The following is a 26,430-nucleotide window of genomic DNA, read 5'->3' on the forward strand; positions in this document are numbered from 1 at the left end:
GTCCATCTCCATCTATGCCTTAGTTATTCAGTTAGGGGCAGTCGTGGCCAAATGGATAGGGAGTCGGACTTGTAACTGGGTTCGAGTCTCAGGTCCGGCAGGAATTGTCGGTGGGCAGAGTGAACAACCAGCGCCCTGTCCACCCTCAATACCATGACTGAGGTGAGACCCTTGAGCAAGGCACCGGACTCCCAACTGCTCCCCGGGTGCCGCAGCACTGGCTGCCCACTGCTCCGGGTGTGTGTGCACGGTGTGTTTGTGTGTTCACTACTGTGTGTGCACACTTTGGGTGGTAATAGAATTTCCCCATTGTGGGACTAGTAAGGGAATTAAGTTTAAGTTTAGTCAGTTGCTGTCTATGAAAACATGACTACTTGTGTGTATGTGTGTGCTGGAATGCTGTAACCTGACATCTCACAAATCAGTGTAAAAAAAAAAAAAAACAAGCACAATTTTCCTAATAGGACTCTATCGCCACACTGTAATGTAATACTAATGTAATATAAAACTTGTACTTGTTATTCTGTAAATGCAGGTCTAATTAGGTGGTGGACATACCCAATTCCAGATATAAAGAAATGATTTAACTACTATAATATGTGTGTCAGTTTGTGTGACCCACCTCACTACATTCCCCAATCAAATACTTGGTTTAAGCCACAGTAATACACTATATGCCTAGAACAACAACCACAAATCTAGTGGAACCTTTCTTTTATTGTTAAGGAAAACAAGCACCTACATCCAACCACAGGAGCAGGGAGCTACATTGTACACTGTTTAGTTTCAGTAAAATACTACAGTTTTAGGCTTATTAATCTCTGTGTATATTTTATTTTTAGTCACAAAAGGTTTGGTGGCTATTCTAATATATTGTCCAATGATCAGCAGAAACGGTTCACTGAAGAACCACTCCCTGAGAAAGATAGAGGAAATGGAAATAAATCAGTACAGTAGCTCACAGGTGGATCTATAGTTTGTTATTATGAGATGCCTGAAGACTTGAAGAAGAAAACCAGGATTAAGTTAATGTCCTTAAGTGCATCAGGCTCTAAGCACCCCCACCTAAGTACCACCAGTAAGGACAATTTAACACAGCCTCTCTTATCTAAGCTCATGTCCTCAATTCCCGTCTGTCCATAGTTTTATCTTTTTTAAAGGACAGGTCAGAAGGATATGTGGTAATGGTTGTTGTTGACTTCTGCTTGCAACATCTGTTGCTGACACTGGAATCAAGCTACATTTGTTTAGAGCAGTGGTCTTGTCTTTGCTAGCTGGGAGCCAATATCAAGGCTTAAAGCTCCAGTTTTGGTGACTGCAGTCCCTTGTGGGTTGAGAACATTCCACAAACCTTGGCCTAATGACCCTTTCAAAACCCATTAGGTAACTCTAACTGGTATTAAACTGAAAACAAGTGACCTTTTGAAACCTCACAGGGTTTCTCAAAAAGGGCAATATTCTACCAGGCTTTCTTTTTTCCTTCGTTCAGCGTCTCAAGAAAGCCTCTGTTGTCTGCAACCTAGAGCCCTGTACAAATACTTTCTAAAAGCGTAACAGCGTATGTGATTACTTACTAGAAATTTTAGAATGAAAACAGCGATGGTGATATGACAACAAAGAAATTAATTACAACTGTAAGTCAATTTTTTTAAGTATTTGAAAATATTGATTCCAATCTCATTATGAATCATTCTTTATTAGTTTGTCCTGCACTTTGTTTCTGTAACTTATCAAGTTTCACTCGGGCTGAACTGCTAAGCATTCGGCAGCACTCCCAGGATATTTTTCCTCCAATTTTTGCACACTTGGACGTTTTGTTGAGCGTTTTAGTTGGCGGAGCGGCTGCGCTTCTCAGGGAGCGCAAACGCGGGAAGCGCGCTGCTGCGCTGGTGAAACCTCGTCAGCGCGGCCTCAGGACAGCACTGCCCAGCATACATCTGGCGAACCTCCGCTCTCTACCCAACAAGATGGTCGAAATACACCTGCTTACCCGGATAAACAAGGACTTTTCGAACTCTGCTGCTCTGTGTTTCACGGAGACCTGGCTTAATGGAGCCATACTGGACAGCGCGCTCCATCTGCCTGGATTCCAGCTGATCAGAGCGGACCGCAACTCAGACGCAACGGGGAAATCGCGCGGTGGTGGGACATGCTTTTACATCAATGAGAGGTGGTGTACAGATGCAACAGTGTTGAGGAAGATCTGCTGTCCTGACCTGGAAGCGCTTTTCATTAACTGTAAACCCTTCTACTCGCCGCGGGAGTTTTCCTCGTGCGTTCTGGTCAGTGTTTACATTCCCCCGCAAGCGTGCGTGTGCGACGCGCTGCATCTGCTGGCTGAGGAGATCGCAAACACGGAGCAGCAGCACCCGGACTCTGTTTTAATCATCCTCGGAGACTTTAATAAAGCACACTTGAGCCACGAACTGCCCAAATTCAAGCAGCACATCAAGTACCCCACCAGAGAGGGGAATACTCTGGACCACTGCTACACCACAATAAAGGATGCATATCACGCCATCCCCAGAGCAACTTTAGGACTCTCTGACCACTGTCTGGTCCACCTCATACCAACATACAGGCAAAAGCTCAAATCTGCTAAGCCTGTAGTGAGAACTGTCAAGAGATGGACCAGGGAAACAGAGCAGGAGCTACAAGCCTGCTTTGAATGCACTGACTGGAGTGTTTTTGAAGCTGCTGCCACAAACCTGGACGAACTCACAGACTCTGTTACATCTTACATCAGTTTCTGTGAGGAAATGTGCATTCCCACCCGGACCTTCTTAACATACAACAACGACAAACCGTGGTTCTCTGGAAAACTCAGACAGCTTCGTAAGGCCAAAGGAGATGCCTACAGAAGTGGTGATCGGGTCTTGTATAATCAGGCCAGGAACACACTGAATAAGGAGATCAGAGCAGCTAAGAGGAGCTACTCCAAAAAGCTGGAAAACTAGTTTACAGCTAATGACTCTGCTTCAGTGTGGAGAGGCCTGAGGACAATAACCAACTATAGGACTCCATCCCCCTCCTCAATAGACAATCAAACCCTGGTGAACGATCTGAATGAGTTCTATTGCAGATTTGAATCACCCCCCACCCGCTCTGATTGTCCTCCAGAGCAACCATTAACACCTCCAACCATCAACCCCCTCTCCCCCGCTCCGACACTTCAGACCAGTGTGGACGATGTGTGTCGGCTCATCAGGAAGCAGAAGAGAAGGAAAGCACCAGGACCAGATGGGGTTTCACCATCATGTAAGGATTCTGTTTGTGGACTTCAGCTCGGCATTCAACACCATCATCCCATCACCCCTCCAGAATAAACTCTCCCAGCTGTCCGTTCCTGACTCTACCTGTCAGTGGATTACAAGCTTCCTGACGGATAGGCAACAGCTAGTGAGGATGGGGAAATTTACTTCTGGCTCCCGCATCACCAGCACCGGCGCCCCCCAGGGGTGTGTTCTCTCCCCACTGCTCTTCTCCCTCTACACAAACGACTGCACCTCCCGTGACTCCTCTGTGAAACTCCTGAAGTTTGCAGATGACACCACTGTCATTGGTCTCATCCAGGACGGTGAAGAGTCTGCATACAGACAGGAGGTGGAGCAGCTGGATTGCTGGTGCAGTCACAACAACTTGGAGCTAAACACGCCCAAAACAGTGGAGATGGCTGTGGACTTCAGGAGAAATGCCCCCACCCACCCCCCTCTCACCATTATGAACAGCACTGTGGCACTAGTGGAGTCATTCAGGTTCCTGGGCACCACCATCTCTCAGGACTTGAAGTGGAACTTCCACATCGACTCCATCATGAAGAAGGCCCAGCAGAGGTTGTACTTCCTGCGCCAGCTGAAGAAGTTCAACCTTCCACAGATGCTGCTGACCCAGTTCTACTCAGCAGTCATCGAGTCTGTCCTGTGCTCCTCCATCACTGTCTGGTTTAGTTCCGCCTCTAAATCAGACATCCGAAGATACACAAAGGCACAAAGGAAGCTTCTTCCCTCAGGCCATCCAACTCTTAAACTCATGGCTCTCCACCATTCCCTCCTACCATCTGCACTATGTCACTGGCACCTTTTGCTCTTTGCGCACCACCTAGTTCCCCTTACATTCTGTCTTCAGGTTATCTGTGCATTTTTCTTTAGTTTTTTATAGCATTTGTTTCTGTAGCATTTATGTTTACTGTTTTTACCCCTTGTAGCATTTGTATCTATGTCTGTTTGCACTGGAGTACCCCCCCTGTACCTAAACAAATTCCTTGTGTGTGTGTGCTCACACACTTGGCAATAAAGCTCATTCTGATTCTGATTTATATTTAAGCCATAATTTCTGTTAAATGTATCCCCTATTATGAAGTAGTAGCTGCTTTGTTAAACCAGCTTCAATATGAATATTCTAATTTATTCACTGAACATCTGTTCAGATTTAACGATGACTGAGATATCACCGCAAAATACTTTACAGATACATGTCATAAATTAGTATTATGGGCATTATAAATATCGACAGCTGTTACTAGTGATTTTGATAATCATGTTGCTTATCTACTGACCAATGAATTACCTAATCATTTCAGCTCTAGGATGTACTGCTGAAAGCACATTGGCTAGTGTGAAGCAAAACTGTTGCTAATTCAGTTGTAGGACTTTATGTGTATTTAGAGATTTTTCATGATTACAGTGGTATGAAGAGCATGTAAGCGAGACAGTCCCAGTAAAATATATAGAAAGAAGAAACATAAAATATTTCTATACATTCACAGGTATGTGGATTCACACATGGGCATTCAACTGTGGACATTTTAAATATTAGTGTGCATAATATTTTATCTTTTTTTTTTATTTTGGACATTTCCTTGGGAATGGACATTTATTCACAAGAGATCCTATATCTGCTTTGTTACTCTGAGCTTTCAGGAAAGCTATGTTGATTCTGTGTGTGGTTCTTTAAAATAAAGTGATGTCTCAGAAAGTTTGCTCTTTGTCACACTATACAGTGCAGACATACACAACACAAAATTGTTAGAGCAACATTAACGTCACACTAGCATAAAATTCCTGCTTCCCTTGAACGCAGATGAAAGAAAGTTATCAAATTGTGTTCATCATATTGTGGGGGTTTGATTTACATTATACTCTATGTGATAATGTGAAATTAAGTCTCGATTTCATTTCTAGTATTGCTGGGATTGAGTGTAATTGTCAGTCATTCATTTGTATAGCTTCAGATGTTCAGAGGTTCTTATTTTAAACTATGATATACCAGATTAACTATGATGAGAAATTATACAAAAGACATTCATTGTTGACACCATTTCATTGACTAGAGAGTTTTAGAGGATATTTTGGGATACTGTATTGTCAGTCCACTTGTTTTTGTGCTGCGATCTGCAAGCCCAAGAAAACATGCTTTGTGAGTAACAAGCTGCAACTGCAAAGTCTGACCATCTGCGCAAAAGCCAGGTACTCACAGGTTTAACCTATAATTATTGATCTTTTTACACTGCTCAAAGTAGTATATGTGCTGAGCACCAAGTGATCTACTACTAGTTAATATTAGTGGTTAATATTATACTCAGTCCAAGGGGGAAAAGGGGTTTTTAACATTAGCAATTCGATGTAAGGGTGAGAGCAGAGGGAAGGCAGGCAACCTAGCCTTAAGAGATACCTGATGAGCTTCCTGTGGCTCTAACCAGTCTTTAGCCCTAATATTGTCACAGCCTGGATACAGTAGCACCATAGGCAACCCTAAATTATATATTTGCTATGAGGCTGACACTACACTCCTGAATTGCATAAGCATTTCAGCTGCACGTACCATTATTATGACTGGGGACAAACCATACCAAAATCATGATAATATCTCTATAAACATACTGTATGCTATTAGTGTCTGTAAATTACTAGGAGACATCTGGGAATAACTCTGTTTATGTATCCCATATTTAAAAGATACACAAACTAACATATTTTATGCCTTACCTACTTTTCAACCAAGGATGAAGGGAAGGATAGTGAGAAAAAGATGTAGTTAAGAAAATGTGTGTCTGTGCCTTTAAGAGTCCCTAGGCCATGGCCACATGTTGGGAAAGTCGACCAGTGGCTTTCTCATGACCCCTGAGAGGAGGCCTTCATCCTTTTGGATTGATGCATGATGATAGGACGTCACAGACAGCCCAGGAAATGGACAGATAACACATCCATACAGTCCATACAGTCACAGCTGGTTCTGAAACACCACATCTCACTGTGTTTTTATCTGCACACAATTATCAGAATTACTGTTCTCACTCTCACTGTCAGTATAATCCACACATTTGTATACATGTTACAACAGCAATAGGTACTATTGTAACATGTATACATTGCTCATTTCCAAGCAACATGCCACACTTTAAACATAACCACTTATGTCACTTTCCCACTGTCCCACTTTCAGACTAAACATTAGGGATGCTCCCATCCAATCTTAAAGATCAAGGCATTTTTACCCAATGGGTATTGGCTTTACCTAAGCCCAAACCTAAAACATTACTACTAAAACCTATACCTTGTAGACTTTGAAGGAGGAGACCATGATCTAGAGTGTCAGATGCTTTAGATAAAATCAATATACAGTGCAGCACTATTTTTTTGTTATCTAGAGCAGTAATGATATCATTTGGAACAGATGTGACTGCAGTTATTGCGCTGTGTCCTTGCCTAAAGCCCAGTTGTGTTTGACACATTGTCGGACAAAAAGCATTTAAGCTGTTCATTTATAAAGGACCTGAATTGAACCTGAATTGATAAAATGTTTATTAAATGCATCTGCTATATTGTTTTTAGCACTGATTTTGTTTTGACCTATTTTTATTAATTCAGGAAACATAGGAGGTGTTATAGTTCCTCTTGATGATTTAACCAACTTCCAGAATTTAATAGGGTCATGTAAATTCTAATCTATTAAGTTAAGATAGTACTCACATTTGTTCTTTTTTGTTTCTTAAAACCCTATAATCATTCCAATGCTTATCGCATTGCCTCTCTTTGCCTTGGTCCATGCAGAACTACAGTGTCAATGTCAATTTTATTTATATAGCATTATTAAACACACCCATGGGTTGACCAATGTGCTGGATAATAAAAACATTACAATAAGACAATACAAAATAATTACTAAATAAGTAAAATAAATAAGAGATAAGTAAGATAAGTACAGTAGAAAGTTCTTATTAATAAAACACTGAATCAAAAAGGTAGGTTTTCATTCCACATTAGGGGCAGCAACTGAGAAAGCACGGTCACCCCTGCATTTCAGCTTCGACTTGGGGTGCATAATAATTTCTGGTTGGACGACCGGAGAGACAAGAGGGGCCGATGTTCAGTTAACAAATCTGATAGATAAACAGGGGCCAATCCATTTAATGATTTAAACACTAAAAGAAGGATTTTAAAATTAACTCGATAGCAAACAGGCAACCAGTGCAGAGAACATAAAACTGGTGTAATAGGATCCTGTTTTTTGGCACTCATTAAAAGTCTTGCCGCTGCATTTTGAACTAACTGCAAGCGGGATAAGGCTGACTAACTAATCCCAGAATACAGAGAGTTGCAGTAGTGTAATCTAGGGGTAATAAAAGCATGAATTATTTTTTCAAAATTTTTACTAGACAGAACAGGCTTTACTTTTGCTAGAAGTCAAAGCTGAAAAAAGCAGGACTTGACCACTGTATTTATCTGTTTGTCGAATTTTAAACCATCATCAAAAATTCTCTAAGTGTAGCAATGTCTTCATTAGACCATAGAATATCTTTCTCACTGACTAAATCAACCCCAGGGGTGCATGCTTATTTATTCAGAGAAATTTGAATTCTCAGACCTATCAACAAATTCTTGAAATGAATCTCCTGCCATCAGTCAGAGAGTTGAAGCTGGTCTGAAAATGGGTGATGCAACAAGACAATGACCCTAAGCATTCAAGCAAATCGTTAGAGGAGGTTGCAAATAACCAGTCCCAGTTTTAGTCATCCAAGAGAACAAACTGAGTGTTTTTGGACATTCTATATAAACTGTCAGACAAAGTGACAGCTTCATGTGGAATGGCTTAAAAGGTTCCCACTCTTGATTGGGCTAGTCAAAGTCCGGATCTCAATCCAATTGAAAAATTGTGGCTAGACCTGAAGCGGGCGGTACATGCCAGATGTCCTTCCAACCTCTCTCAACTGGCCGAGTTCTACAAGCAGGAGTGGGCAAAAATCCACAAAGATAGATGTGAGAGACAAGTCAGTGGTTATAGAAGACATCTGGTTTAAGTAATGGCTGCAAAAGGAGGTGCCACAAGCTACTATATAAAAGGCTTCACATACATTTGCACAAGTCAATTTTCCAGTTAGATTAGCCCCTTTTGTTCAGTAAATAATGACAATATATCCTTTTTTTGTTTGTGTCCATCGTTTGCAAGTCTTCTTCACAAATTGGGTTTTTGGATATACATTTGATTAGATTATTCTATTTTTTATTTTTTTTTACACAAAACCTGATGATGCCTGGAGGGTTCACAAACTTTCAAGCAGCACTGTATATCTAGGTTTAGTTTTAGGAAGTCTACAGGTTCTAACACAAGCAATCGCACAGTGATCACTAACATCATTACAAAGTACCCCAGCAGCAGTTTGCGTGGGAAGTTTGTAAGAATAACATCAATGAAGGTGGACTTGTCCAAATGCTTAGGGTTTCACCGTGTTGGAGAATTAATTAATTGTGATAAATGATGAACATTGCAAATGTCTTTCAGATCGTTAGAGGAGGTTGCAAATAACCAGTCCCAGTTTTAGTCATCCAAGAGAACAAACTGAGTGTTTTTGGACATTCTATATAAACTGTCAGACAAAGTGACAGCTTCATGTGATGCCGGAGGACGACAGTATCTTATTATTGTAAGCGTGGCGCTGTTAGCAAGGTTTAAATTAATCACTAACATTTCAAGGCACTTTCGCTTAGTGAACAAGTCCACCAAGGTACAGTTCAGTGATGCCTTCGTATATAGACCCTAGGTCACTAACAGGTGGACCGCGGTCCGGGTGCGGACCCAAAAGCTGCCCCATACGGACCCGTACTTACAGCCAAAAAAGAAGGTTATGATTTAAAACCTAACGGGGCGCTTTTATTCCCAGCGGCTTTTGTAGACTTTACGGTAGTGGAAACGCACAGACCAATTGCATGCGAGTTGAGCCATCCCACGTGATACCACTCAGCCAATCAAGTCTGTGCATTCCAGGCGGTAAACATTACGACTCTACAGTAAACAGAGCTAGAGGCAAGTTACACATGAAAAGACGGTTACAAAGAAAAAGAAAAAAGGCGATACATGTAGAAAACAAAGGGAGAGAAACAGGCGAGTGAGATGGAGAAAGAGAAAAATAAGGAACAAATGGCGCCCTCCAAAAAAAGGAAAGTGGACAGCGAAAACAGAGCATTTAATCCGGAATGGACAGACTCATTTCCGTTCATACTTTCCACTGGGAACACTAAACCAGTGTGTCTCATATGTTCACTTATTAAAAGTGCCAATGTGAAACGCCATTATGAGACACTACACAAAGATTATGAATTCATTTGATTTGACAGTCAGGTATTGATTACATGCAGATGTTGATAAAACTACTAGGCTACTTAAATATATATCACACTAACTAGTTAGACATTATGATCTTCCGGACCTTTTCTTCAAGAAATTTTCTCTAACTGGACCTCTTTAAATTTTAGTTGAATACCCCTGGTATAGACTATAACTCCTGCCCCTTTGTTTACACAATCTGTCCGAAACACATTATATCCATCAATATATAACATATCATTCATGATTGACAGTTTGTTGTTCACATTGTGGGTATAAACTCAAATTTTCTTTCAATCCAATGTTTACTTCAGTTGTTAAAAATACAAAATAATACATTAAGTTAAAGCTTAGATACAGCCTTTTTTTTCTTGATGAATTGCAGAGATATTGAATTGTCAAACATCTACACTGGATTGAGTTGCATACCCTTAATGTACTTGAAGTGTGCACTGTGCAAATGTATTATCAAGGAAAAAACAAGTGGGACTCAACATTAAAAGAGATCAGGATCAGGACCGTAGGAAAAATCTTGATCTGGATATCCCTGTTAAAAATATGAATGTTTGTACATAAATAAAAATAGCAGCAAGTCAGTGAATGTGGAGCAGGAGTTGCAATTTGTCAAACCTCTGGTAAGCCTGAACATGGTCTTTAGAGGTCAAAGCAGTTTTTAAATAATGCAGCTAATTCTGCTATGCTTCACATTCTTTAATCACAGCATTAATCCTCTGAATGTGACTTTAATTAAGGTAGTATAATAAGATTAAGATGTTATTTACAGTCATTTTTTAATTAAACTGATGGAAGTATTGATGTACATGCTAGAACCTCCATTTCTCTTGATGGAAATTCAAATGAATGATCAGAAAAATTTGCAAAATGACTTCAAATATACAAAAACTCCAAAGAGATGCAAAATGACCACAAAAACATGAAAACCCACCACAAGGAGACACAAAAGGAATAGAAGCACTATTTGTATGATGTCTCTTACACAATGATGGCTTGGCTTTTAGCCATTTCTGTGAGAATAAACCTGCAACAATCTCCTGTCGGGTTCCTGTTCTCTTGGGCCCTGTACAGAATGTCAGCACTGACTGATGATTGGACAGCAAACAGCCTTACTATGAAGGAAAAAGTTCACTGTTGTATTCCTGTGTTATTGTGTATGTACTGATAAATCCCTCAATCTCCTCCCTCAAATCAAAACTGCTGGGGAGATACATGCAGACTATGCGCTTAACCCCTGCTGTAATCCAGGGCTCAAACTGGAAAGGGACTTTGCTGCACATCCATTTGGTATTATTCTAAGGAATAGGCAATTAGGACTAAATTCCATGGCTCTCCATTTAGGGACACATAATACACTGTGGGATGAAGTGTTGTCAAACAAGAAAAAAGCCAACATTGTCATAGATCAGTGGTCTAAATTGCCCTATACCATCCATCCATCCATGATCTATGCCGCTTATTCCTATTTCGGGTCACAGGGATCTGCTGGAGCTTATCCCAGCTCTCTTTGGGTGAAAGGCAGGCGTACACCCTGGACAGGGCACCAGTACATCTCAAGTTGCCCCATACATGTAGCTAAAATAATTGTGATAACCCTCTACTCCAAATCACTAAGACTTGCCTAAGAAAATCAGGCAGCACCACTTTCCTCTCCCCTGATCCTATAGAAGCTTATATGGATTGACCTTGTAGTAAAGTCCAGTGTGAGACCTGGAAAACAAATGAATATGTTCACATGGTGTGTCCAGAATAAAATTGTAATTGTGCAATGCTGGGTTGTGAGATAAGGCATAGGATATACACTGTTAATATATTGATATTACACAATTACAGCATGTGCTCATATAGATGCATTCACATCTCTGTCTGTGTCTCACACACACACACACACACACACACACACACACACACACACACCCTCACACACACACACACACACACACACACACACACACACACACACACACACACACACACACACACACACACACACACACACACACACACACACACACACACAACCTTCAGGGGATTTAACATTGACATGCATTCCTGGAAAATTTCCTGGAGATTTGCCCTAACCTAAACCATAATCACTACTTGCCGAGCCATAACCCTTACCCTAACCTTAAACCAAGTTGTCATTCTAAAATTCAATGATTTATGTTTAGAGAACTTGCTTTTTGTCCGAAAAAGGAAATTACCTTCCAACAATGCGACTGTGGAAACAGATTTATGGTGCCACAAAATGAGCAATGCATAAGCACACACAGACACAGACACACACAAAGACACACACACAGACACACACACAGACACACACACAGACACACACACAGACACACACACAGACACACACAACTAAAACAGGGCTAATGCAGGACTGAAAAAGTACCTCTTTCCATTGCAAACTGTGTTTTACTGGAGCTGGGAACATCTAAAAATAGTTCAAATTGGGGTTGACTAGATTTACACTTGATGGGGCCAAATATCAATGCAATCACTCAAACCTCTCACAATAGTACTGGCAAACACATTAGCTTCCTTACTATTCAGTACTCAGACTGCAAAACGTATCATATATTTAGTGTAGATGGGTATTTCTGTGTTCCTAATCATGTTATCCAGATAACCCAAATCAGAGGCCATGTACCAACCAGGGATTATGTCATTTACTGGCAAGAATGAACAGAAAAAGGTTATGTTTTCCCACAACGTGATTTTTGATTGAACTTGCATATGAACAGAAGACAGGAGGGAAAAACTGATTCAGAAGCACTGTGAACTATTAGGTAGTACAAGCTTAATAAAACAAATAAAGAGGATTAGTACAACAGTCACAGGAAACGGTTTCTTACAGAGCCCAAAGTGGCATCATCAAATCAGTCAGTCAATGATTTAACTAAGTGTTGTAGTGCTACTATAAATTACTCACATCACATGTCGGGTATTTAGACACACAAGCCAACCCTTCAAAAAAATCTGTTCTAAATTTAATATAACGAGTGGACATTGTTTTGTCATGACCATAACCATTCATCAGATATTCCTGACATCGACAGTCCAATAACATTCTCCGCCCTGTTTGATTTTTCATCGAAAAAAAAAATGACTAAAATGACTTCTTATGTTGTTTGTTGGACAGTGTTTGCTCACTTCCCGCTCTAGCGCACACAGCTACATCTGGAAGTCAAGGAGCACGCAGTCTTCCTGTTACAACAGGCTTCTATTCATGGATATTTCCTCTCTGTATCTTGACCACTCAGTGTTTTCAGGACACACCTGCAGGGAGACTGATGGTGAGTCAAACACTGAGGTCAGGGTCAGCTACTGTACTCTTATTGTCCTGTTGTGCTGTGACACTGAATAACAGCCCGGTGTTAAAACTCCAGATTGGTCACCAGGAGGCATTACTACTAATCACTGCTTGAAAATCCTTAAAAGTGTCTAAGCACAATAATGTTGTTAGAGGGTTCTGGGAAGGAAAATGGGAGCATTTCTCAGGTAATACCCCTCCTTCTGGGTTAACAGACCAGCCTGAGACTCCCTGTGTCAGCCATCAGATTATTTTGGCAACAGTACTAAAAACACACACACAAGCTGCAGGAAGCCCACAGCACAGACCAAACGAAAGTCGCCAGCCTGTCTCCTGGAAGTAATATGCACTCACCTGAAGCAGGAGTCCCCTGACTTAAACGGACATATCCTGTTTTCCATACGAGAGTAGAATGATTCATGAGAGCAGGCCAAGGTAAAGCTATTCAGCTTTACCTTGGCCTGCGGTCCAGGTGTTAGACATGAACAGAAATGTACTTTCTGTTCATACTCACGGAGCAAAAAAATTATTCAAAAGGATCTAATGAACATGAAGATACAACATTCCTTTGTTGCTGTTTAAAGCAGATGGTTATCTTCAATATGGTAAGCATGTGCCTTCATAGCAACTCCAATCACACAGTGTGATGGACAATTCATTTTACTTGAGACTTTTGCCTCGGATACAACACACACAACTATCTGACTACCTTTCTGTGAAAAAAAAAAAGATAAATCAGTTTTCCCACAAGATGCAAAGTGATGCTCCCTCCAGATAACAGTTAATATTTTCTACCTGGACTAATCATCTAGAACTTTAAAACAAAATACTCATGAAGCTCAACTGTGCCCTAATTTCTAAATCAAAGAGATGGCTGGGGAAAAGTAGGCTGCATGTACTGTACAGAGATCAGTGAAAGTAGGTGTTTAATACATTGCTTGAGAGAGTGATAGCTGAGCCAATGTTGTAGAAGCTGTAAAGGGATTATTCTTCCCTGGAAGACATAATCATGTGTAACACACTTGTTTCAAAATCCTGTGAAAAACAAACAGGTGTTTCAATTTAAATCCATCCCTTCATCCTCTGGCACACACACAGTACAGGAGTCTCCCACAGAAACACATTTTTTTCTTCATCTAAGAAATACATTTCACATGCAGTAGTGTGAAGATATTTAAAAAAATTATACTAAAAAACAATCCTCAAAGAACTAGATAATACATTTTGTGGGAGTTGCTGACAAACTGGATGAAAATGCAGTTTCACTTCAAAAATAGTCAAAGTGAGGAATGTATGTTTCCTTGGGACACATCACGGCCCGGGTTTAGGTCCAACATGTGCATTATGCCTACTTTAAAAACACCTGAAATATAAAATTGTGTGCTCTTGGGTGAATGACACTACAGAGATGAAGAACGTGTGTTGGACGAGTTCTTTACTGACCTGAGAGCCCCCACAGGAAGGTCAATGACAGCAAAGTAAGTTTCCTCGAAGTAGAACAGACCTCCATGGCTGATGCGTTCAGAGTTCCCACTTCTTCACCTGGGTGTTTCTATAAGACTATGTCTCTTCTAAGCCAAAGCTTTGCCAAAGTCTGTCAAGTGCTTTTCCTCCAGTCTCCCTACGGAGACGTTAGCTGGGGAACGTAAGGGACACTTCAGGTGAGGAAATATGAAAGCGGGAACCCTCTTTAATGGCTTCGCGGTGTGAATGGTGACAAAGTGAAATATAAAATACGTCAACGCCGCCGACGCAGAGAGTCCTTAACCGAGTCCTCTCCTCCTCTACTTAACGCTCAGCTGTATCTGCAGTTCTCCCCTTATCTACACTGCAGCGACTACAAGTCTGCAACTTGTCATCCCGTGTCGCTTCCTGAGAGGGAGAGAGACGTAGAGCGAGACAGGAGAGAGAAAGCCCTGCTGCTTCAGGCAGCGAGCTACCGTCAAGCCCGTCTCGATATCAAGACACTTTCCGGTTCACAATAAAACCCACTGTGTCTGAACATGGCTTTGGCGAATGCTTTGATTAACAGCCCTGCTTTTAGTTTGAAATAAAACTCACTGATATCCGGTATTTCTCCGCTGTTTATTATAAAGTAAAGCAAGCACACCTGTACGCTGATTGGCACCGTCATGTGCAGGTGCTAAAATAGTTTGCCGGTAGCATTTCAGAAACACACACTATATTTCAGTTTTGTTTGGTTTAGTGTCAGAGTGTTTTCTGAAATATGCCATGCGTCCCAACCAACAAATAAAATGAAAATATAGCCGCAAGCGGCGATGAACGGCCCTTGCTGTGAGCGAACCGCCTCCCTGAGTGGACCAGGGACAGACGCGATCCCTGTTCCCACTCACTTCAGTGGGAGCCCTTTAAATGAGAGCCTGATTTGAATCCGGAAATTTGAGGTGGGGGATTTTGTAAATGGCTGTAGAGGGCACATTTATCAGCCAACAGTGATACAGACACATACACACACACACAGATACACAAAAATGTAACATAGCAGCGGGCATTTCTACAGCAATTTCATCTTCCAGTATACATCTGTCATTGAGATAGAATGGTGGCTTTCTGTCATCGCCAAGGCAACAGCGTGGAAAATAGAGCATGGGTCTGGTTGGCCTTTTCGATTGGGATACCCTGAATGATTTTTCTGCCAAATTTGGTACAGTTCTGACAAACTAAATGTTTGGCTCTCCATGAAAACTTTGAAATTGTTATACAGGCGGCGCTATTGCGCCCATTATGACTTTGTTCAAACACGTGGGTTCAGGCCGCTGGGGACTACAATTCATCAATTGGTCAGATTCAAATCCGACAATGCGTGTGCGAGTTATCACAACTCGAAGGTGCCAGTAACGTACGTCAACTTATCGGGTCCTCCAAGGGAAAACCGTAAAAATTAATTACGAACTTTGGATAACAGCGTAGATGAGGCTGACCAAGAATGAGCTCATTCGGTCAAAAGCCCAAGGAGCAGTTCGTTCGAGTTTGAGGTGAGCAAAAACAGCGAACTCAATGACCTCAAGTTAAACTCCAAGCTGGCGGACTTCCTGTTGGTCGCACGACCTCCAGTTACATGAAGAATAAACAGGCTGGTGACTGTGCGCAATGTATTTTCACTTTTGTCTGGGGCGCCGAAGAGCCATTCTTTTGAGGTCGTTTATGAAACCTATGAAATATAAAATTTTCACGCGATTCTGAATTTGTGTGCAAATTTTGAGTTTTCACACATGGTCAGGGGGTCAAATTTGAGTTTAAGGCGCAGAAATACAAGATTAAGAATACTCCTAACGATTTCCAGGCCAACGTCGCCATTGAACCACATCATACACATTTTCAGAAAGCTCCTGCGCATCCCTACGTCATGGCTGGGTGTGGGTCAATGTCCTACGCTGCCCATGGTGCGTTGTTAATGAAAGCGGTTAAGTTAGCTAATGCATGTCTCGCTCGCTTTCTTCCAAATACTATACCACCATTAAGAGTAATGAAGTAAATAATCATTTCCTCATATCCAATAAGCATCATCCAACCTGAAACGTCACACCACTGACCTAAAAAACACACACACACGCGGTGTATTTTTTAACAATAAGCCTGTATTTTTAAACCCACACACACAACTAAGGCTCCATTCTTTTCCTCCACTCCTGCTCCTGCTCTATCATGCGTGAAAAGGTGTGGGTCTGAAAGCAGAGCGAGAGATTGGACTTAACCTGACGTAAATTCCCCAGATGTGCGCCCCACCCCCACTCCCAATGTAAAAATACGGACTGACCTGTGCTCTCTGAGGTGGTCAGACTCCTTTATTTCATTTCTGTTGCCTCAGCAACAAGGGTGAGGTTAAAGCAAGAGGACTGCTCAATTATGAGAGGTGAACAAGGGTTATTCCTTTGATTAAATCCAAAGAAGCAGGGTCCAGTTCTTGCAGGGATGAGATTTGTTGTGTTGTTGTAAATTGCATCTGGGCCTCCAGCTGGAATCTACAGCATTCAGGAATAATCTGCCAAAACAGGCATGTTTTTATTTTGGTGCAAAAACAATTTGAGAAGGACAGAGAGGCTAGTAGTGGCTTCTGGACCAGACTGTTATAATCCAAGCAGACACAACCAAGTCTTGGTAGGTGGTGAGCAAACCTGACATGTGGAAGCCAAACAAATTGTTCTCAATTATGTATCCATAATTCTTTCTTTTCTAGTCATTTTAGTATCAGTCGTTTTTTTCTCTAAAGAAAAGAGAAAATTCAACAGAAAAGTGATGAATAGCAAGAATTTACATGGCTCAGGTGTATTCCCCTTATTTGGATGTCTGCCCCTATCAATGACTATGTCCTCCTGAAAAACCAATGTCCCCACTCTTCTAAAACGAACATACCACTTACCATAATGCTACTGTGCATCCCAGGCCAATGTGTCACATCTATACGTGGTTATAATGGGTTTTAGAAGCATATTATCAGCTGCTGAGTAATCAAAACACCTGCCTTCTTCTGGACATACACTGTACATTCAGATACAAAGGATGTATCCCCCCCTTCTCTCCCACCTCATGTATATTCCACCATTGAATGTTACTAACCTTGTGCTCTCTCTCTCCCCTAGTTTGTGCTCTCTCCCTCCCTCTCTCTCTCTCTCTCTCTCTCTCTGTACCTTCTGCAGGTGTCCCTGGTCCTGGAGCTGTATATTGCTGATGTGCAGTTACTGGCCCCACCAACTTGCAGTGTCTATTTGTTGTTTATTGTTGCTGTTCTTTTCTCTCTGCTCTATCCACTCACCCCAACCGGTCGAGGCAGATGGCCGCCCAAACTGAGCCTGGTTCTGCTGGAGGTTTTTTCTTCCGTTAAAGGGAGTTTTTTCCTCTCCACTGTCGCCAAGTGCTTGCTCATAAAGGAATTGTTGGGTTTTTAGTTTTAGTTTTTGTAAAGTGCCTTGAGATGATTTGTATTGTGATTTGGCGCTATACAAATAAAATTGAATTGAATTGAATTGAAAGGATACAGTACATATGACATTTTTTTTGTTTCAATTGGCTGTTATGTTTTCATATGTCAGATTTGCATCTGTACTAGAATGTCTTCACAGTGGACCGACAGTGAGATCAGACTGATTCATTTTAAAGGAATTTCATCTCTACACTACAACAGGAAAGAACTCAAAATATTATGGTTTAATCAAATACATTCTGTGGTGTAAAAAAATAGTAAATGGTAAAATTAAACAAAAGTTGTTAACTGATAAATGGCAACCTGTAGTACGCCTTTTCTGTTTATTAATTGTCATAGTATTTAAAACATTAAATGTAAAAATAGCACAGTCCAAACAATGTCACATATTTTTTTGAGTTAAGCTGTTAGCATACTGTTTTTAGATGAAGTGAGTGTGAAAAGGTGTCCAGATATTTCTTCCAGTTGCAAAGGCTAGTCTGCTAAAGGTCAGCAGCATTCTCTTTGCATACACATCACAGTCATATAGAGTCATCTGTGGCTCTGCTGCTCTCAGAGACATCTTCAAACCATTAGTCAGTTCTTTAATGTGATACATTAGTGGCTTTCCACATTTGCTTTAACAGATTTCATTTTTCACTGTCAAGAAATTAGACTTAGTCTACACAACCATGTAGGAAATTTCAGTAATAGCTATCTGTGGCCATCTGCTGGTCACATGGGTGAATGACATCCTCCAAGTCTTAAAAAACACTAACACTGCTACAATCATATCCACCAGAATTTGGAAACACATAACATAATGTCAAGCATTTAAATGAACCAAGCATGTTGTGAGGGAAAAGCTGTATTCCAGACTAAGGTCTATTGGCATGGCAGTGGTGCTGCAAGGCTTCACTGCATGCACAGTGCTCATCTGAAGTAAAATTCAGTATGTTAACATGTTCACACCAATAATGCTTTCATGTTTATGATAGGCAGGTGTAGTGTTTGCAGTATTCACAATCCAGAGTGTTAGCACTAAAACTAGAGCTAATACTGATGGGAATAATTGTGCATGTGCATTTTTCCATAATTTTTGGGAAAAAAATTCTTAAGACCTTATTTGTACACTTCTACACATTCCTTTAATATGGTGAACCTGGACATGTGCATAGCAGCATTACACTCATTTTTAGTTGAATAAACATTTTAGTATATTGTTTTATTAAGGACATAACATGATTCACCTGTTGCTATTTCTAAAGGGATGTGTGATTCTACCCTGTCCAGAGTAGGATACTGTACTTACTCTAAAACAACTTAGTGCTCAAACAAATACACACAAAGCTGTTTTCATTGTGTGGCAAATGTCAGCGAGTGCCCCATTTATTGTTTTTCAAACATGTAAACATACAAGACAGTGACTTCAAAACAATCACATACAAGACATGGTGTCAAACAATAAAATAGAAAATATCATATTTATCTTTTATATACTGTATACCTAAACAAATTAACATCGCAAGTTTGCAAAAGCCGGAATGCTCAACATCAACTTTTTAAATATATATTATAGATATATAAGGTAGATTTCATATACATAGATTCAGTATGGACTTCTCCATTGTTTTATTTTTTTCTAAAGTCCTTTCCTGGCACATTGCACATAACCTCAGGAATCGTATTCGAAAAGGGTTAGGGGTCAAAGTGAATTAATTACAGCTTACAGTCTTAACCTGACTAGAAGTCATAGGTGAGTGTTCTCAGGCCAGGTTTATAGCTGCAAGCAAGCAGATTATTACAAACAACTGCTGATTATGTATTATCTGCAAGACTGGCGCATTTGAAATACTGTACCTGTATGTGTGAGGTGCTGAAAACTTCTCAAGTAAGCTATACTGTATATTGAGATAGACAACCCCACAGCTGCAGCTAGAGATGCTTCAAAGTACTGGCCACCAATACATTTTGGCCTACAGTAATATTTAGTCTGCGGTAATATCATGAGTGATTTCTCATTTTTGCCTAACATCATAGCACCAGCTTAACATAAAAGAAAGTTATAATGTGTTAACTGGTCAGGCAGTATTTCAGAATATCTACCAAAGACAAAATTAAGTGTTGTGTATAACAGGTTTTTCAGAGCCATTTAAAAAAAACAAAACAAAAAAAAACTTAATGTGATAACACAAGAGTTAACATATCTTGTAAATGTTGTCAGTGTGAAAAACGTTTTCATTAGTGTATTTATGTTACTGCTAGCATTTCACTTGTCACAAAGAACTACCATTATGGGTGGCAGAAGCATTATGTTATGTACTGAATTGAAATGGAGTGAAAATCTGTGATGACACTGCTGGATTAACAGGTATCTACATGGACAAATGAGGATTCTTTGCTTTTTTCCCCCCTAACTTGCATCTGTAGCTGCAGCCCAATTGACATATGGCCTACATAAATCAACTGTTAGACTTAGATTATTTGTGAATTCAGGTCCAGACCTCAACAGTCAAAGTAAAGGCAGTTAAAGAAGAAATACACACTATGGTCCCCTTGCTGCCTTGTTTGCTACATCCTACTGAGGTAGACAGATGCATACTGCAGTAGTCACCTTGCCAACCCCACACTCCCTGATGACTCAATATTTACCTACATTACACAAGCAGCAGAAACCTTTGTAGTGCACATTAGCCTAAAATAATAATACATATTTCTTGGATGCTGCACATGTAATACTTAAGCTACTGTTCTCATATTTCTACACAATAAATTTGCCATATTGTGCATTGTTTTTTTACTTAAGGACCTACTGAAAACCCATTCAAAAGAGCTGAACATTATGCAAAAATATGGCAGACTTGCACACATCCATGCTTTTGAACAGAATTGGTCACTTTTCATTTTGCCTTGTTGGCTATAACACTTGTTAATTTTAATCAATACAAATCAGAAACATTGAGTGTAGTTATGATGCTTCCTTGTTATATTTCAAGGCATAGCCCACAGCAGTTTCAAGGCACTCCACCAGGGAGCCTGCTGAGAGGAAGTCCAACTCCACCTCAATGAATTTTATGTAAATGGAAAAATGCTGGAATGAGTCTTCACCACCTTCACCATCCTGGCTTGTGACAAAATGGTGGCAATTCTCCTGCAGGAAACGTGTCACAGCTGAAGGTTCACCATGGACATAGTGTCTGCCAGAAGCCTGAAAGTGCTGGAAGAGACATTGCTGTATGGTCCTGTCCTCAGCTATGCCCAGGTAGCAGTAAGTGACTTTATCCCCAGTTCTGTCACCCTGCCCTGCTTCTTCTCCATCAGCCTGACTTTGAGCCCCATTTTCTGACTTGCACTGAGGTAAGCTATGGTCTTCACTACCAGCCTGGAGAGAGGTTTGAGTAGAGTTAGTGGATGGCATGGTCTTGTAGCCAACAGCGTAGAGTCCATATGCCTTAGGAATCTCCCCAGGAAGAAGATAGTGGGGTGTGCCTTTGCTGCAGCCTGCTGCCCTGGAAATGCATACAGGGATCCAGTCCACCTCCAAGTGCAGTTCTAGGCAGCGTGCCTCACTGATGGTAATGTCCAGGAACTTGTAGTAGACATTCTTCCAGTTCATCTTTTGAACTTTGGTCATGATAATGCGGCCCTCAGGCTTCTCCGGGTTGAAGTATTCGCGAAGCCTCTTGCCCAGTGGCACCTGCGAGCTGATCTCAGCATAGTGGTAACGCACGTCCTCGCGCCAGCGTGTATTGTAGCCCACGCCAAAAATGGCCAGTTTATTGGAGAGATGCAGCCGTGAGAACTCGGTCCATGTCTGGAAATGTTCCCATTTCAGCTGCACTGACTCAAGGATACGCATCACAGTCTGCAGAAGATCCCTTTTTCTGCATAGAACCCAAGATGCATAATTATAATAATTTACAAGCAGCAATTTTACAAGCAGCTTCTAAACAAAATACACTTTACCTTTTAGGTCTGGATTTGGGAGCCACTGTTACTTATATATGTTTTGGTTTCCTCTGCTCCACTTACTGCTTTCATTTTTGTCTGATTAGCCACCAATGATTCACAGAGCTCAGTTTTAGAGAAATACCAGCTTCAGAAAATATTTATGCAACACTATCTCTACAGATCATAACTGCTTATGTAAAAAAAGTGTCAAATGTCAAATGATAGCAGTATATAATAAAAATGTGCCTCTGGTTTAGACAGTATTCTGAATTATAAAACAAAGGAACACATAGAAGTAACATGGAGATTTCTGAATCCCTCTGATTTGAAAATATCTAGTGACTCCTAGATCCTGCTTTAGAAAAAATACTTTGGCAAATAGAATTGTATTGCTTTAGGGCTGCAACAAACAACTATTTTAATAATCGATAAATCAGTTGATTACATTTGTGATTGAAAAAATAAGAATATATATAGAGAATATATATATATATAAATAAAGAATATAGATACTGTATTTTCAAAGTGCAGGTAATAAAGTCTGCAGCTGAAAGAAAGTTTGGAGTGAGTGTCGACATTCAAACACCCTGAGAGAGGAGGAGACATCACTTTATCTCCCCCCACCCTGATGTTGGCACAGTTGTTTAATGTTACTTGACACAGATGAATGAACAACATAATGCACTTCTGCTTGTTGTTATTATGTGTAATTATTATATTTATGTGTGATAACATTTAAACAGATCTTAAATCTTTTTACACCTGCGTACTAGAATTTCACACAAAGCATTAACCCTAATGAAGCAACATGCTAGAACAAGAAGGCACTACCACTATCTACATAACAGTGTAAGACTTATGGAAAACGTGACTTTCACACAGCTATTTTCATTTCATTTACAAAACAAAGCTTTACACCAAGCATGTTCAATCTAGAAAAACAAAGCAAAGCTATCCTTCGTTCTTGTTTACTTACTGGGTTTGTTCTGACAGCTCTGCTTGAACCTGTAGAGCTCTGTTTTTTGGCACTTGGACTTCTTCTAAATTGAATGAGAAGCACAAATATTAGCAAAAACCCACCATTCTTGTGCCATTTACTGTTTGCTAACACACTCACCAGTCTCCATGTCTCCATCCTGGAAAGCTGAATCCAGCACCTGATTGCACCAGTCTTCCTGGGAGAAGTCTTCCAGGGTGCTGCCATCAGACTCCATGTCTTGATACAGCCCACTGCTGTTGATCAGCACTGGGGCACAACTTTGGGAGTCCCAGCCTCCCTGACCAAACACCTTCTCCAGTTGCTCTATAGTGTAGCTGCTCTTTCTTTTGCCAATACCATGCTCCTTCACACGGCTGTAACAGCGCCGTAGCGTCTGTATGCAATAGGAGGAACACAGTAATTATAGGCTGGTGATACAGTATGTCAACACACAGTTACCAGTTAATTCAGCTTTGTTGAGACAATTCTCCAATGTGATGACTTTACAGAAAGAACATCAATATCATGTTACACTAACAGTAATGTAAGACATTTACTTATAGCAAGTGTAAGTGTTTTTATAGTTAATAGCAACTAAATATGTCTGGCAGTGGACTGCAATATGGTTTATGCTGAGATCAGATTTGTTAGATCGGTGTAAGACCCAAGCCCAAAACTGACTTTGTTAAGCGAAGCAGATGACAAGTTGTCACTAATATACATTTAGTATCCAACATTACTGCAAAGTTTGTATAACTACTGCTATTTCACAGCATTCACTGTGGGTTTTGCAAGAAATCCATTTTAATGTGAAAGCAGTGGCGAGCCTTCACTGGAAATATTTACAATGCTATTTGTGGTCAGCTAGCATCGGCAAAAAATGGGCTCAACAGAGGGCTACATCTTCACTTTTTGTTAGAAAGTGTTTTAACTGCAAGAACAAAGTAACTTTCAATTTTACTACGTACTACTATGTATAGCAGAGCTTAATAAGGGAGAGAGGCTCAGATAAGAAGCAATTTTAAAAATGACCCCCAGATATGTGTTAAGGCAAAAGACACCCTACCTAGAATAACAACTCATGACGAGTTAATGCAGTTCTATTTATTGCCCTTACAACAAATATTGAGAATTAACCTTGATGACCTCATTCAGCACAACATAGCCTGCTAATAAAAAAATCTCATGATTATGACTGTAGACTTTACCACAAGTGATAGGTAATTGATTCTGATAGGTAATTGATTCTTGTGTCAAACACTCCAACCAGAACGTGTTCATTATTGCAGCTGTGACAAGTAAGAAGATTTCATCTCAGACCACAATCTTTTTCTAAACCCAACCAAGTTGCCTTTGTTCCTAAACTGACCAAGTATTTTTTGTGCTTAAATATAATGAAACTGTGATGGTTCTACAATAGTAATTGTTTGTTTATGATAGGTACCATGATAAAAGTATAGGTCCATTATACTCATAGCTTTAAATGTGTGTTAATGACTGTTTATGCCATTGTTAATGATGGCAAAGTTGTTGCCATTCTGTATGTCTGAGCAGTATTTTAGGACGTGCTGGAGGACATCTTGACCATAAATGTAAATGATAAGCTAAAACAATAAATCATAAAATGCCAGGGGTCGAACAACCTTAACATATTTAAAATTATGTTAAACAAGTCCCAAAACAAGAACCTAAACATAAAAGGAAAATACAATAAAGTGATCGTTTTCTATTCAAGTATGAAATCAATTAATGTATTTCACTCAGTTAAATTAAACTCGATGAAAAATCCTGAATCAACAGAACAATGTGAAAAACAGCTTCTAACCACAATCACTATGGTGAAAATTAAAGATCATACTAAAGTTACAAGAAGCAAACAGATTGGTGCATCCATAAATATGGGGACATTAAAAACTGGTCTATTGCACAAAGATACACTATGATTGAAGTGCTAACGTTGATCATATTAACATAGTCCTGCTGAAATCTACCATGCAGTCATATCACATTCATGGAAATGTCACATGATGTACAGTATATTCCTAACAGTACAGTTCTAACAGTAAAGTCCTACAGTATAGTTCTAACAGTATAGTTCTAACAGTATAGTTCTAACAGTACAGTTCTAACAGTAAAGTCCTACAGTATAGTTCTAACAGTATAGTTCTAACAGTAAAGTCCTACAGTATAGTTCTAACAGTAAAGTCCTACGGTATAGTTCTAACAGTATAGTTCTAACAGTAAAGTCCTACAGTATAGTTCTAACAGTATAGTTCTAACAGTAAAGTCCTACAGTATAGTTCTAACAGTAAAGTCCTACAGTATAGTTCTAACAGTATAGTTCTAACAGTAAAGTCCTACAGTATAGTTCTAACAGTATAGTTCTAACAGTAAAGTCCTACAGTGTAGTTCTAACAGTAAAGTCCTACAGTATAGTTCTAACAGTAAAGTCCTACAGTATAGTTCTAACAGTTCTAACAGTAAAGTCTTACAGTATAGTTCTAACAGTAAAGACCTACGGTATAGTCCTAACAGTAGAGTCCTATAGTAAGTCCTCACAGTAGAGTCCTGGGCTTGTCAATAAAACGTAGCCTATGAACTCCATAGGGGGCCTGTCAGCTAGCTTGACTTTTTCAAAGTGGGCTGTTAGTTAACGTTTTCAGGGTGTTTCAGCTGCTGCTGGTCAACACCTAGGCACAAGAAAACTGAACTGTGCTTAGGCCCATATGTCTGATCCTCCACCGGTCCACTAACAACACTGTAGCTGAGTGATCAAGCTACAGGTGGAGGTCCTGATGATGGAGGACAAACACGTAACGTCACAGCCGGTGTCCGCATTTACCTTCATTCTCTCCCTACACTGGGACGGCGTCCTCTCGTATCCCAGCTCCGACAAGGCTCTGGACACACGCTCGTACATGGCAGGACCGGGGGCCTTACCGGAGAACACGGTGCCTGCGACCTCCAGCTGCTGCATCCTCGCCTCCGTCAGCCTCTCGTTACCCCAGACCGCGATGAGAGCGTTCGTCTCGGACGGGGTCCACGACATCCCTCGGCAAGCCGTGAAGCTGTTGGAGGAGGATGAGGCCGCCGTCCGGCCCGTGGTGCCCGAGCCTACGTTCAGAGGCGAGAAGCGGTTAGGTGTCGAGGGACTGGAGTGGTTTTGATTGCTGTCACTCAAATCCTCGGACTCAGGGGATGGCACCTCGGTTTTCGGGATTTTTAACAGCGTCGATATCTCCGGAGAATGCTCCGCGTTGCTGGACGCCGCCATGTTGGCTCTGTTGCTAAGGGGAGGGGTGGGTGGGTGGTGGGCTTTAGAATCTGTGAAGCACGAGGAAAACTACGGCCCGGATCTAATCTGGATCCTGGAAGTATGGAGGACACGGGTATTCAACAACCCAGCATTGCGCTGCGTCCTAACTACGACACAGCTGTGGCGAAAGAAGTCCTCAGATACTTTACTTCATGTATTTGAGTAAATGTACTTAATTTCCTCCAATGTGAGAAAGATACAGTGCTAGTAGTTAGACACTGAAAGCATACCACCTCCACCTATTTGAGTAAAGGTGACTAATAATGACAGCTATTCCCCTGGAAGCATGGGCATTTGTGCAGGGTGTATTTTTAAAATACAGTTTTACTATT

General features: G+C 40.7%; 2 protein-coding genes across 3 annotated transcripts in view; both read right to left on the minus strand.

The window, feature by feature from the left end:
- Positions 1 to 14,786, minus strand: part of esama (endothelial cell adhesion molecule a) — a 68,327-nt gene extending 53,541 nt beyond the window's left edge. The window contains exon 1 of the mRNA XM_026328333.2: positions 14,375 to 14,786. Coding sequence (XP_026184118.1) covers positions 14,375 to 14,441 — 67 coding nt within the window. The 5' untranslated portion in view covers positions 14,442 to 14,786. The remainder of the gene's footprint in view (positions 1 to 14,374) is intronic.
- A 5,858-nt stretch (positions 14,787 to 20,644) lies between these two features.
- Positions 20,645 to 26,069, minus strand: msantd2 (Myb/SANT DNA binding domain containing 2). 2 transcript variants are annotated; one of them, XM_026327544.1, is made up of 5 exons: positions 25,988 to 25,993; positions 25,625 to 25,896; positions 22,921 to 23,176; positions 22,780 to 22,843; positions 20,645 to 21,736 (listed from the first exon to the last, which is right to left on the minus strand). In XM_026327544.1, exons 2-5 carry the CDS (start codon positions 25,829 to 25,831, stop codon positions 20,821 to 20,823), a joined length of 1,443 nt encoding a protein of 480 aa, XP_026183329.1. In that variant the 5' UTR covers positions 25,832 to 25,896; positions 25,988 to 25,993; the 3' UTR covers positions 20,645 to 20,820. The 2 variants fall into 2 exon arrangements, with proteins under 2 accessions (XP_026183329.1, XP_026183328.1); XM_026327543.1 differs by having other exon boundaries at positions 25,625 to 26,069.
- Between the last annotated feature and the right edge of the window lie 361 nt (positions 26,070 to 26,430).

This window comes from Mastacembelus armatus, chromosome 14 (assembly GCF_900324485.2).
Source record: "Mastacembelus armatus chromosome 14, fMasArm1.2, whole genome shotgun sequence".
In the NCBI taxonomy this organism is placed as follows: Eukaryota; Metazoa; Chordata; class Actinopteri; order Synbranchiformes; family Mastacembelidae; genus Mastacembelus; species Mastacembelus armatus.